Here is a 13,101-nt window from a genome sequence, read left to right on the forward strand (position 1 = left end):
CATGGGACAGACACTCCCAGATACTTTCTCCTGTAGTGAATGGAAACAGATGGGAAAAGGTGCCTTTGACAAATAACTGGCCATGATGATATGTTATAAAGGTTTTACAAATACAAGTTTTTTCCAGGTAATGGTATAAGATTAATATTAAGCATGGAATGTACTCAAATATAAGTTTAAGTTGTTATATTTACTGCAACAAAACCACATTTGAGTGTTTGGTAATAATTTAAATGTGATTACATTATAGGTTGAATCAATGATGGTGAAGCTTCACAGATTACAGCAGAAGGCGGTGCTGGATGATGACTATGATACAGGTACAACACACTTAAGATATCCTCTAGTATTTGACTGATGATGACTATGATACAGGTGGAACACACTTAAGATATCCTCTAATATTTGACTGATGATGACTATGATACAGGTAAAACACATTTAAGATCTCTTCATTTAGTATTTGCTAGATGACTGATGACAGACACATTTTTTTCCCATCCACTTTGTGTATCTATAATAATTCTAAAGAAAACTTCACCATTAACAAGAGGTTTTTGTCCATGCCCCGTGGAAGGAATGTCTCAGATCTAAAACTTCTCCATATAAGGTCATTTTAGGGCCTCTGTGTACTCGTTTAAAGAGTGGCAGAGAAAAAGTTGATGACTGGTGTGTTTGTGGTTTGCCAACATCGCTCACGCCTTGATGCTGTCCACAAACAAGTGTCTTAAAAACAATTAATCACATGGCCTGTCATCTGTTCTTGCTTTCAACATGGCCATTTTGCTGCGTTCAGCTCAGATTAGCTGCTCAGCTTGGAATGTGACCTCACTCCCTCTAAACAGCCCCAATACATACATACGCACACACACACACACACACACACACACACACACACACACACACACACACACACACACACACACACACACTTCAATTTGCCCTGACGCTAAGGATCGACTAAAATGCATTTTTCAAGGCTGACACCGATATCAATATTTAATGGCTTAGGAATGCCAATTATCAATATTTGTCTGATATTTTGGGCTGATATTCATATTCATTTGACTGTTGCAAAAACATAAGGAGTTGCCGTCTTTGAGGAACAGGCAACATGTAGTTCTTACACCATCAAGAGCTTCATTATTAAGGTACGGAATCTGATTAAAATGTGATTAAAACGTTTTATTCCTGATAAAAAATTGTTCATTAAAAGAGCAACCAACCTCTGCCAGTAAAAGTGAAGTGAATGTCCTCCAGCGCTAGTCCCTAGTGCACCAATCATCTTTGCTGTAAATATTATGTTACAAAAATGAATGATAATAAAAATTGTAAATATATATTTAAAAAAAGATATAAAAATTGTTCTAGATTAATTCTGTAGGCAAGTAAACATGCCATACGTTGCCTAAACACAAGAGGACGCATTTAGATAAGTATCAGCAACAACACTAATATGGTGTGTGGGGGTGGGGGGAGGTGTTGGTGAACTGATATGAACTGATGTCAGATGGGTGAAATTGGGCCGATGGTGGCCGGATTCAACACATCTGTGCTATGCATCACAGCTATGTCACACTTTCATGGAAACATTTGTGCAAACCCATATACACACATTTCCTTCTGACTTCAAGATGAGCGATAAAAAACACGAAAAAACATATAGTTACCTAATCGTCTTAGGCTGCGGTTGTTTGTTTGTTTGTTTTTGTCAAATTCCACATCAGATGAAATGAAAATCATAGAAATATATGCCATAGTAATAATGTATTTATATGATACCTTCACCCCATCTGAATGTGTAAGAAAACCCCACACCTCTCAAATCCTGACCATGGCCATGGCATATTCATAACCGACCCTTGGTGAGCAGTCGAGGGCTGGAGATGCTTCAGAGTGTGATGTTGCAGTCTGATCTGTAGCAGAATATCATCTGCTGTGTTCTGGCCCAGACTTGTCTGTCTGTCCATCAGCTCCATGTCAGAATGAGACTGATTACTGTTAAGTCCTTAGTTTGCCACTGACGTTGAAAAGTGTAGATCCTTGAACTATCTAAGGGTATAATAAGTAGGTCATGTCTGTTTTGTTTTACAGTCTACCCTCCTGTACTATTGAACTGCAGTCTTGTGACTTTGCAAAAATAGCTTTTCGGTGAGGTTGTAGGAACCCATATACTACCCCCCCTAGTGAAACACTATACTGTACCTAACCACTGAATATACGTCTGTGTTTATAATATCATACTTGGAGTGGCAGAGTTTGCTTTGTTTGGCTGTAAGTGTACGGCTTTGATATTTATTTCTTATTTAAAAACAGGAAGTGGGTTCACGGTGTAGGCCATTCCTAGCCTAAGTGAAGTCACAACATCTGCTCAGGCAGATATGATAGTGTAGATGCGAGAATGTTAGCTGGAAAATGTTTCGTAAAAGGATGCAGAATATTACAGAAGTGCTCAGTTTCTAATGTGGAATGCTTTTAGGACATGCAGACATGACCCTCCCCTGTGCATGGGCTATTAAAACCATACGAAATGGTGATACACAACCAAAAACAGTCTCTGACCATTAGAAACCACTCAGGTAGTTTAGTTGGAAAAGAATGAATGCCTGCCAAAGCGAACATTTGTTTGGCACAAAACTGTGTGTGTGTGTGTGTGTGTGTGTGTTTGTGCGTTCCTGCATTCGTGCGTGGGTGTATTTGCGTCTGTGTCTGTGTGTGTGTGTGTGTGTGTGTGTGTGTGTGTGTGTGTGTGTGTGTGTGTGTGTGTGTGTGTGTGTGTGTGTGTGAGAGAGAGGGAGAGCATGCATATTTGGCTGTGTGCTAGTGTTAACGTGTATTCTGTGTGTTGTCATTCAACCTCTGGAGGGGGCAAGTGGTCATAAAGCATTGGGTTTACAGAAAACCAAATCAAATGAAACGAAATCAAATTAAATGTAAGACACGTCTGATTCTCAGCGGAGCGCTTTGGGAAGAAGTTGGAGGAGCTGAGGAGAGAGCGGGCCTCCCTGCAGCCGGGCCTCCCCTCCAGACACCCCGCCGTGTGTGGCCTCCTGGACCGCCTCCGCACAGCTGTGAACAGTGCCCTCCAGCAGACAAACACAGAATGCAGGTTAGTCTTGATCTCCACAGGCTCTCCTCTCGTGCACATGGCTTACCGCATTCACCACATCAGATCACAGTGTTTAGGAAATACATCTACTGTATAATTTACACTTTTATACTTTATTTTAAGGATAGCCCCTTGAGATGTATCATCTCAATAAGTATAATTGACATTATACTATCCATACAAACACTTAGTATTCATTACATACAGATATTGTACAGACCGAAGCATAGTTTGAGCACTGTTTTCACACACAACAGTAAAGACTAGCAACAGTGGTGGTGGCTCTGTCTGAAAATAGGCTTTAGAGCAGGAAGGAAGTCAGGTGGGGCCCTGCTGTTGTCTCTCAGCTGGAATGGCATGTGAGAGGACCTGCCGTCCGGTTTCTTTGTGTGTGTGTGTGTGTGTCAGTGTGTTCTTTGTTTTCCTGATACAATTGTCTAAATTTCGCTCGTGTTTAAGGTTTTTTTAAGGGCAAATCTGCCCACAGATGAAGTCAACTCTTATTTATGCTAACATATCAAATCCTGCACAGAGAGCCAGTCTTTGTCTTGTATTTTGTCTTTGTCTGTATTTTCCTGATGCTGACACGTTTGCCTTTCCCGTGTACATCTTCAGCCCAGAGCAGTGGGACATTTTTAATTGATTTGAATTATATGAATAGGAGCCGCTTAATCTTCAGAAAGACACAATCACATCCGCACCAACATAACACAACGTTCCTTTCATCTCTTAAAGGGATACGGCAGAGACGCCTGGATGTCCTGACACACCAAGCAGCACTGAGAGCTTTCAGCAGAGGAAGGAGCATCTGCTTCAGGAGAAACAGCTCATTGAAGTAGGTTCAAAACCATTCAGGATCTTTGAAGGTCACTGGGTAATCTCTAGTAACCCTTTTGATGGCATGTCCTCTGTTTAGGGGCAGTTACTGAATGCAGTAGTAGAATTGATAGTAGCAAGGATAGGCCTGTGGGCTGTTGAGTCAAAGCACATATGCATGGAGACTAGGTTGTTGGTGCACAGTGATTAAATCAGGTCAATTTGGTTTGCTGAAGTACTGAAGGTTATATACCTTAAGGCGGGTGTCAGAAATGTTAATTGATGTTGTTTGAATATTTCAGCTAGCCGGTATCACATTGCGATAGCTATAATTAAACCCGTGCACTGTGAATAAAGCTGAGAGACCCCCAGAAGGGAATCGTGCCCTGCCCAAATATTGCACTGTGTCTGTGTACAGCTGGCTGAGGTGAGAGGCTGGACACCTATGCTGCCTGATCTGCATAAAGCATTGATGAAACTTTTCTCTTATGCACCCAGAAGTGTGGAGGAAGTGTCAGTGTAAAACAGCTGCATGTATTCATGCTTCATGATGACGTCTCACCTGACTGTTTATGGGTCAAGTGGTCATTTCTGCTGGATTTTCCACTGGGCGTGACTCCCTCTATCTCTTTCTCATCATTCCTTATTGATGTTATGTTATTATAGTGTTTTATCACGTTCACTCCTTTTCCTGGAATTCCCTCTTTTATGTATGTGGTCTCCTCTGCCACTGCCTCATTGCTTACCTGTCACTCCTCCCTCTAATGGTGTCTCTCATTTTTCGATTCTTCTTCTTTTTCTTATCATTTCTTACCATTTTCTCTCTCTCTGTCAGGCCGAGGTCTGTGAGCTCCGAGCACGGCTGGCTGAACTTCAGGAGCGCGGCGCTGCTCTGCACGAGCAGATCGCCCATGAGGAGCAGCAGCAGGAGATGGAGGAGGTGGAGGGCCCGGTGCTGCACAGCTGCGACCCCGCGCACCTCCGGCAGATGGGCCGTGCCCTGGAGGACCTGCTCACCTCACAGCACCGCACTCGCATCTGCCTCTCGCCCCCACCCCTGCTCAACAGGTGAGGCCCTGCACTTATCCAAATCACCACCAGAGGGTGCCAGAGAGAGTAGTTCTGTCTGAGAAACCAGATGAACTGGTGCGGGAATGGCAAGTTGTAGCCTGGATACCAGCCCGAACCCCGCCCACAAAATGGTCTGGGAGATTCGGTCTGGCTTTGTGCAGTTGGGGAGAGAGTATCACCGGCCGGATTATGCCTTACCAATCAAATTGTCAGGGCGGGCTTTATACGATGATTGACAGATGACCAACCAACGCTTGAGTTGATTAGATAGATAGATTAGAAATCAAACCAAGATGGCGGCGTCTCGGGAGTTTAGTGGGACATATTTTATGTGATTTAAGCCAGGGGTTCCCAACCTTTTCGACTCCGAGGCCCAACTTTTCGTATTTGTAACAGGTTGGGGCCCAACAGACACCCCGCTTATTTTAACGAATCTATATTCCATTAGGCTAATTGAATCTATAATCCATTCATTCTAATTAATAAGCTATTGTTATGTGTGAGAAAAAGCAACATCAGCACCTGCCACAGGTGGAAGCCTATAAATAAATAAAAGAAAATCTAACTCTAGATATTGCATCAAAATTGTATTGTGCACCAGAAAACAACAAAAATACACACAGAGAACTTAATTGCAGTAGGCCTAGGCCTATTTGTGCACAGCAATCAAGCAAGGAAATTAAACCAGAAAAGACCCAAAAGATGGAATGCACTCAAAACAAGTGATGGAACATGCAAACAAGACCACTCAGCTAGGCCTAATTAAAATAGGTGATGCTTCAGACTTGCAAACAAATAGGTTCAAATAGGTGAATATAATGATCAGAATAATTTAAATAATGAATTAAATCTGTGGCTGCTGGAGTTGGTAGCTGTCCACAGAAAAGCATAACCACTCCAATGATAACGCAACAAAAACAGCACTAATGCAACTTTACTGATATCCGTCGAATCCTATACATTTACGAGTAATCACTTCAGACAGCGTGTATTTTAGACACTGTTGTTTAATGGTATTTGTTTCATGCTCTCTCGCCGTCAAGCAAGGAATATATGCGAAACACAATGCTGCCACTCAATGGTAAATCGTAACAATTATCCCCTGAAGCAATTCGGGAACACCTCAGTCAGCCCACCGTCTTCAACTATGTTGAAGAGCCGACAGTCACCACCAACCCAAACTGATACAGCGTTGGTAACCCTTTCACGGACTGGTCTAGTTATTTACCTAGAAACGTCGTGGAGTGTTGGTTGGCAATCATCTAATCTGGGGCTGCTTTCTGTCGGGTGCTTTGCATTAAGGTGATAACTTAAAGACGAGTTGCTTCTGTGACAGCTAAATTCAGCTTGACAAATGCTACACACAACTTTAGATTTGTCGATTGTTCCGTCATTTTGCCTCTTAAACAGAAACTTTTCGCCAAACAATCCCTCAGCTCTCCATCTTTCACTACCGTCTCGGTCGCTCCTGCGTAACTGTAGGCACGTGCTGGTTTTGTGTCAGTGCAACGCACACCAGAAGTAAAGAAAGTTGCGTTAACCGCATTAAAATATTTGTATCACATTAATCTCGGCCACAATAATATCATAGATGTACGCGTTAACTATGACGTTCTTAATTAATATTGTTCTCAATTTAAAATCAGTTATTCGCTCCACGGCCCACCAATGGGGAAAAAAATAAATCCACGGCCCATGGGTTGGGAAACCCTGATTTAAGCTATCTACACAACTTTTTTATGTCTACATTGACTCGGTTAGTTGTGTATGTGCAACACAAATGTTGCCGAGGATTGTAGGTCTTAACTGAAGTGCTCTAAACCATTATTGATAGGTTATTGCTAACGCTTAGACAAAAAATCCATTGAAACACATAGTAGCTAGCTAGCCTTGCTGCTAATAAGTACGTGAGCAGGCTTATCTCACAGATATTGACAGCGCATTCATTTTGAAAGAGGAACAGAGAAACGCGATCAAGGCATTTGTCGATCGGAAATATGTTTTTGCTGTCCTTCCTACGGGATCCGGTAAAAGTTTTAATGTATCAGATGGTCATACTATGTTGGTCTGATTGGTTGTAGGTATCCAATTTAGCGAAGAGGCATTTTTTTTCCTGGTTCGTTGAAACACGCCCCATAATCACAGCCCAATGGGTCAGTATGAGACTCATATTCTGACTAGAATTATGAGTATGACATCATCAGACTAGGCAAGTTGAGCTTGAGGTCAGGAATCGGCGTTGGCTCTTGATAATGAGTCTACTGCGCTGTTTTACTTTTGTTATAGACAGAAGAAGAGCAAGATAGCAGGTATTGGAAAAAAGGGTATTAGAGGCAAACTATTAGCTCAGGAGACTAAATTCCTCCACTCATTGAAATCATATTGTGTCTGGACTGTGAATATGTTAGGCTTGACAGCCAGGGGGCAGCACTGAGCTGTACAAATAAAACATCAAAGCAAACAGTGATAAGACAGATGCACAGGAGGGGTTTCAACAGACAATAGCAGGTATCCTGGATTTGATGTGATAGATTCAGTCAAGGCCTGAATGCTGCTGAATGGTTGTGTGGAGGAGAAGATGAAGAGATGTGAACAGAGAAAATGCTGAAAAGAAAAGAAAGGAAGATTAACGACCCCTCCCCCCGAGTTTGTTATTTGCAGCCTTCACAGCTTTGCTGTTATCTCAGAATCATCACCCAGGCTGACATTTAGAGCTAATCCATGCACTGGCCAGTGCTGCATTAGACAGCGTTTACTGATATCATCTGTGACATTTCCCCACTCTGAGGGTGGGTTAATCATGGCCAACATCAGGGACTCTCCTCTCATTCCAGACCTTTAGGGAGGCGGTCCTGTTACTATGAAGTTTACTCTCAAGATAATGCTGCATTCCTATAGAGCATAAATGATAGCAGGAGATCCTCAGCTCCTGCTCTGTATGTGGAATTCCCTACAGAATGAGATGCTTGTGAAGGAGAGAGTAATCCATTCCTTTTGTCTTGGGAAAGCAAAATATTTTCTCACTTTCTCATGGTAATGCAAGCCCTTGACTGCAGTGAATTTGACTGTATTCATGGTTTTTTTTTTACTGGATAACCCAGATGCTCTGGATAAATATATATTCAATGTGTCATGTGCAAGTGTGGTTTGATCCTCAAAAGAGGAGCGAGCGAGAAAGGGAAAAGAAGATTAAAAAACACACATCTTCAGTTACAGAAAGCAGCCGTTGCCTCAAAAACTGGGACCTTTGGTGGCAGTCATTTATTCTCTGGACACAGTTTTATAAATGAGATTTCTTTTTATACAACTCAGCTTCTATAAGTGGGCTGAGTCGAGCAGTTGTTTGAAGTCTGATGGAAATAATATTGGGTCAGGTTGTTCTCTCCATCTCTTTCTCTATCCCTCTCTCCCTCTCTCTTTCTCTCTTTCTCTTTCTCTCTCGCATTTATTTATGCAGCCTTTCTCTCTATTCCTCTCCCTCTTTCTCCCTCTGTCTGTTCTTCCCTCCATCTTACCTTCACCCCCTACATCCTCCTCACCTGTCCTACCTGGCTCGCAAATGAAATTGAACCTTCCTGTGGCTTCTGTCACCGCTGCCATGAATTTTTATTATTTCTTCCCTCGGATGCAAATTAATTCTTTCGCACATGCCAGCTTGAGTTAATGGCCTCAGAGCAGGCGTAATGGAAAGCAATCTTGGCCATTTTCCACCAGCGGGGAAATGCAGATGACTGTTTATGGCTGTCAGGGGGCTGTCTGTGTGTGCGGTGACCCCTGGTGTCTCTCTGATATTTGATATTTGACAGGTTCTCACCTCGGCATTGGGGGTACGAAACGTGCCCTGTCACCGTGCCATTAACAAGCTACCTGTAGAGCAGCGGGTTTATCTGAGGTTGTGCAGATTTGGGCTCTCTGGAGATGAAGTTGAGTGCTTGGCCAAGTGGGGGCAGTGTTTCACCAGCTCTGCCCAGCTGGGGCCCCGGCCTCTCTGCCCGCCAGACCGTGTTGTCTAGCAGCCAGCCTTATTAATCTCGTTCATTATCCCTTTGTTATTGTGAACTTGTTAAACAGACAGCACTACAGCTGTTCCAAGGGCTGGCGCTGGACCACCGAGAAGAAAGCTTGGAGGCATTCCTTCTATCCCCTTTTTTGCTGGTGATTTTGTTCTGTTGGGAGGCCATTTTTTCATAAATGTTTGAGGTTGAATTCTGTAGAATATGTATCCCTGGTTCTGTGTCTTTTTATTTTTCTTTCTTCAGTGTGGCTTTTTCTCCCCTCATGTTTTTTTCTCATGAAAGCAAACTGGTCAATTCTTTAGTCGACCATACTTGTCAGCGGAGCACTCTAGAAGCACCAAAGCCCAAATGGGTGCTGCTGACATTTACTGAGAGAGAACATTTCCACTAGCTGAATGGATTCTTGTTTTTTTGGGGGTGATGTTGGGCAGCAGGTTTGAAAGGAATCGCACAAAGTGAATTCACTGTCTTGTTTCCCCTCTCTATTGTTGTAGACTCCAGGAGCAGGAACAGGCATTGAGTCTGTCCATTAAGGAGGCCACAGCCAAGGTAAGAACCCATCTCCATTCAGCCATCATGGCCATTATCATCAACACCAGTCACACACATTTTTTGTGTTTTAGTCAAGATTTTATTCACACAAAAAACACGTGTGTGTGTGTGTGTGTGTGTGTGTGTGTGTGTGTGTGTGTGTGTGTGTGTGTGTGTGTGTGTGTGTGTGTGTGTGTCCTGACATAGCACTGCATGCATTTCTCTAAACCTTCTAAACTGATTATGAAAAATACAACCCAGCTCAGCTGCCTGTTGCCAAGATGCAACAAATATTCCCATCTCCACCACCATGGGTCCGCCTGTGTTCTCAAACAACACGTCAGCATCTGAACACACATTAGGAAAACACACCCAGCATCTTAACACACATTAGGAAAACACGCCCAGCACACATTTGAAAAACATGTCAGCCACTGTGTGACTATTTGCTCAACAGTGTTGCCCCAGCACAGTGAGGTCCTGAGCGACGTATTTAACCCCCTGTATAAATTAGTCCTCTGGTATCCCTTACTCCAGGGCTCTGTGGCTGAGCCCCCCCTTAAGAGTGCAGTGTGCAGAAATGTAGTATACCATTAATAATTATGTTTGTATTAATGAATAATCACCTGTGATTGCAAATCATTGTGCTTTTGTTAGCTTAGAATTAGCCCTTCTGTCTTCCATGGAACCCGCAGTAGCTCAGAATGACAATACTGACGTTAGAGAGGGCAACACTGATCAACACTGCCTCTAGAGAGGGAGGGCAACACTGATCAACACTGGCTGCTCTAGAGAGAGAGGGCAACACTGATCAACACTGGCTCTAGAGAGAGAGGGCAACACTGATCAACACTGGCTCTAGAGAGAGAGGGCAACACTGATCAACACTGGCTGCTCTAGAGAGAGAGGGCAACACTGATCAACACTGGCTCTAGAGAGAGAGGGCAACACTGATCAACACTGGCTCTAGAGAGAGAGGGCAACACTGATCAACACTGGCTGCTCTAGAGAGAGAGGGCAACACTGATCAACACTGGCTCTAGAGAGAGAGGGCAACACTGATCAACACTGGCTGCTCTAGAGAGAGAGGGCAACACTGATCAACACTGGCTGCTCTAGAGAGAGAGGGCAACACTGATCAACACTGGGTCTAGAGAGAGAGGGCAACACTGATCAACACTGGCTGCTCTAGAGAGAGAGGGCAACACTGATCAACACTGGCTGCTCTAGAGAGAGAGGGCAACACTGATCAACACTGGCTGCTCTAGAGAGAGAGGACAACACTGATCAACACTGGCTGCTCTAGAGAGAGAGGGCAACACTGATCAACACTGGCTCTAGAGAGAGAGGGCAACACTGATCAACACTGGCTCTAGAGAGAGAGGGCAACACTGATCAACACTGGGTCTAGAGAGAGAGGGCAACACTGATCAACACTGGCTCTAGAGAGAGAGGGCAACACTGATCAACACTGGCTCTAGAGAGAGAGGGCAACACTGATCAACACTGGCTGCTCTAGAGAGAGAGGGCAACACTGATCAACACTGGCTCTAGAGAGAGAGGGCAACACTGATCAACACTGGCTGCTCTAGAGAGAGAGGGCAACACTGATCAACACTGGCTCTAGAGAGGGAGGGCAACACTGATCAACACTGGCTGCTCTTGAGAGAGAGGGCAACAATGATCAACACTGGCTGCTCTAGATAGAGAGAGGGCAACAATGATCAACACTGGTTCTAGAGAGGGCAACACTGATCAACACTGGCTGCTCTAGAGAGGGCAACACTGATCAACACTGGCTCTAGAGAGGGAGGGCAACACTGATCAACACTGGCTCTAGAGAGAGAGGGCAACACTGATCAACACTGGCTGCTCTAGATAGAGAGAGGGCAACAATGATCAACACTGGTTCTAGAGAGGGCAACACTGATCAACACTGGCTGCTCTAGAGAGGGCAACACTGATCAACACTGGCTGCTCTAGAGAGGGCAACACTGATCAACACTGGCTGCTCTAGAGAGGGCAACACTGATCAACACTGGCTGCTCTAGAGAGGGCAACACTGATCAACACTGGCTCTAGAGAGGGAGGGCAACACTGATCAACACTGGCTGCTCTTGAGAGAGAGGGCAACAATGATCAACACTGGCTGCTCTTGAGAGAGAGGGCAACAATGATCAACACTGGCTGCTCTAGAGAGAGAGGGCAACACTGATCAACACTGGCTGCTCTAGAGAGAGAGGGCAACACTGATCAACACTGGCTCTAGAGAGAGAGGGCAACACTGATCAACACTGGCTGCTCTAGAGAGAGAGGGCAACACTGATCAACACTGGCTCTAGAGAGAGAGGGCAACACTGATCAACACTGGCTCTAGAGAGAGAGGGCAACACTGATCAACACTGGGTCTATAGAGAGAGGACAACACTGATCAACACTGGCTCTAGAGAGAGAGGGCAACACTGATCAACACTGGCTCTAGAGAGGGCAACACTGATCAACACTGGCTCTAGAGAGAGAGGGCAACACTGATCAACACTGGGTCTATAGAGGGCAACACTGATCAACACTGGCTCTAGAGAGAGAGGACAACACTGATCAACACTGGCTCTAGAGAGAGAGGGCAACACTGATCAACACTGGCTCTAGAGAGAGAGGACAACACTGATCAACACTGGCTGCTCTAGAGAGAGAGGGCAACACTGATCAACACTGGCTCTAGAGAGAGAGGGCAACACTGATCAACACTGGGTCTAGAGAGAGAGGGCAACACTGATCAACACTGGCTCTAGAGAGAGAGGGCAACACTGATCAACACTGGCTCTAGAGAGAGAGGGCAACACTGATCAACACTGGCTGCTCTAGAGAGAGAGGGCAACACTGATCAACACTGGCTGCTCTAGAGAGAGAGGGCAACACTGATCAACACTGGCTCTAGAGAGAGAGGGCAACACTGATCAACACTGGGTCAGGAGAAGCAACACTAGAGAGGGCATCACTGGCATTTTTAGGTTGGAAGAGGAAGAAGAAGAAGAAGAGGAAGAGAGGAATCAGTGGCTGCTGGTGCTGGCTAATCATTTTGTGTTGAGAAGTTTAAGAACCCAAATTTTTAGAAATGGAGGATAGTACGTTTAGCTAGAATTAGAATCTAGAATTTATCTCTGTTATTTGGACCCAAAAGACCCAGTGACGTTTCCGAGCTCAGGTCACAGCTATTCACAATTTGCAGTCCATGGAAGCTATGACTTATAGTTTTACCGTCTAAATAACTAAATACAATTTCTAAATATCTTTCTAAAGTTACCTCATCACTTGACATATTATGGCTACTCAATGTGGTTGTAGATGATGACATAATTTTGGAAGAAGCTACTGGCACCTGACGGACACTGTTCATTTTCCTACATGCTTGGAAAGTAAGGGGTGAGGAAGAGGTATTCAGTTGGTTGCAATCTGCAATTTCACCGCTAGGTGCCACTAAATCCTACACACTGTACCTCTAAGGGACATGACATGATACTAATGCCGTTCGAGCTACTGTGTCAGATCACCAGATCA

At 44.3% G+C, this 13,101-nt stretch overlaps 1 protein-coding gene across 1 annotated transcript in view; it reads left to right on the forward strand.

Annotated features, from left to right (window-relative positions):
• The window catches only part of disc1 (DISC1 scaffold protein), a 49,132-nt gene that overhangs the window by 6,890 nt on the left and 29,141 nt on the right, over positions 1-13,101 (forward strand). The window contains exons 3-7 of the mRNA XM_080849354.1: positions 251-320; positions 2,956-3,109; positions 3,845-3,944; positions 4,761-4,993; positions 9,507-9,561. Coding sequence (XP_080705480.1) covers positions 251-320; positions 2,956-3,109; positions 3,845-3,944; positions 4,761-4,993; positions 9,507-9,561 — 612 coding nt within the window. The remainder of the gene's footprint in view (positions 1-250; positions 321-2,955; positions 3,110-3,844; positions 3,945-4,760; positions 4,994-9,506; positions 9,562-13,101) is intronic.

The sequence above is a fragment of the Sprattus sprattus genome (assembly GCF_963457725.1).
Source record: "Sprattus sprattus genome assembly, chromosome: 12".
NCBI classification, from domain to species: Eukaryota; Metazoa; Chordata; class Actinopteri; order Clupeiformes; family Clupeidae; genus Sprattus; species Sprattus sprattus.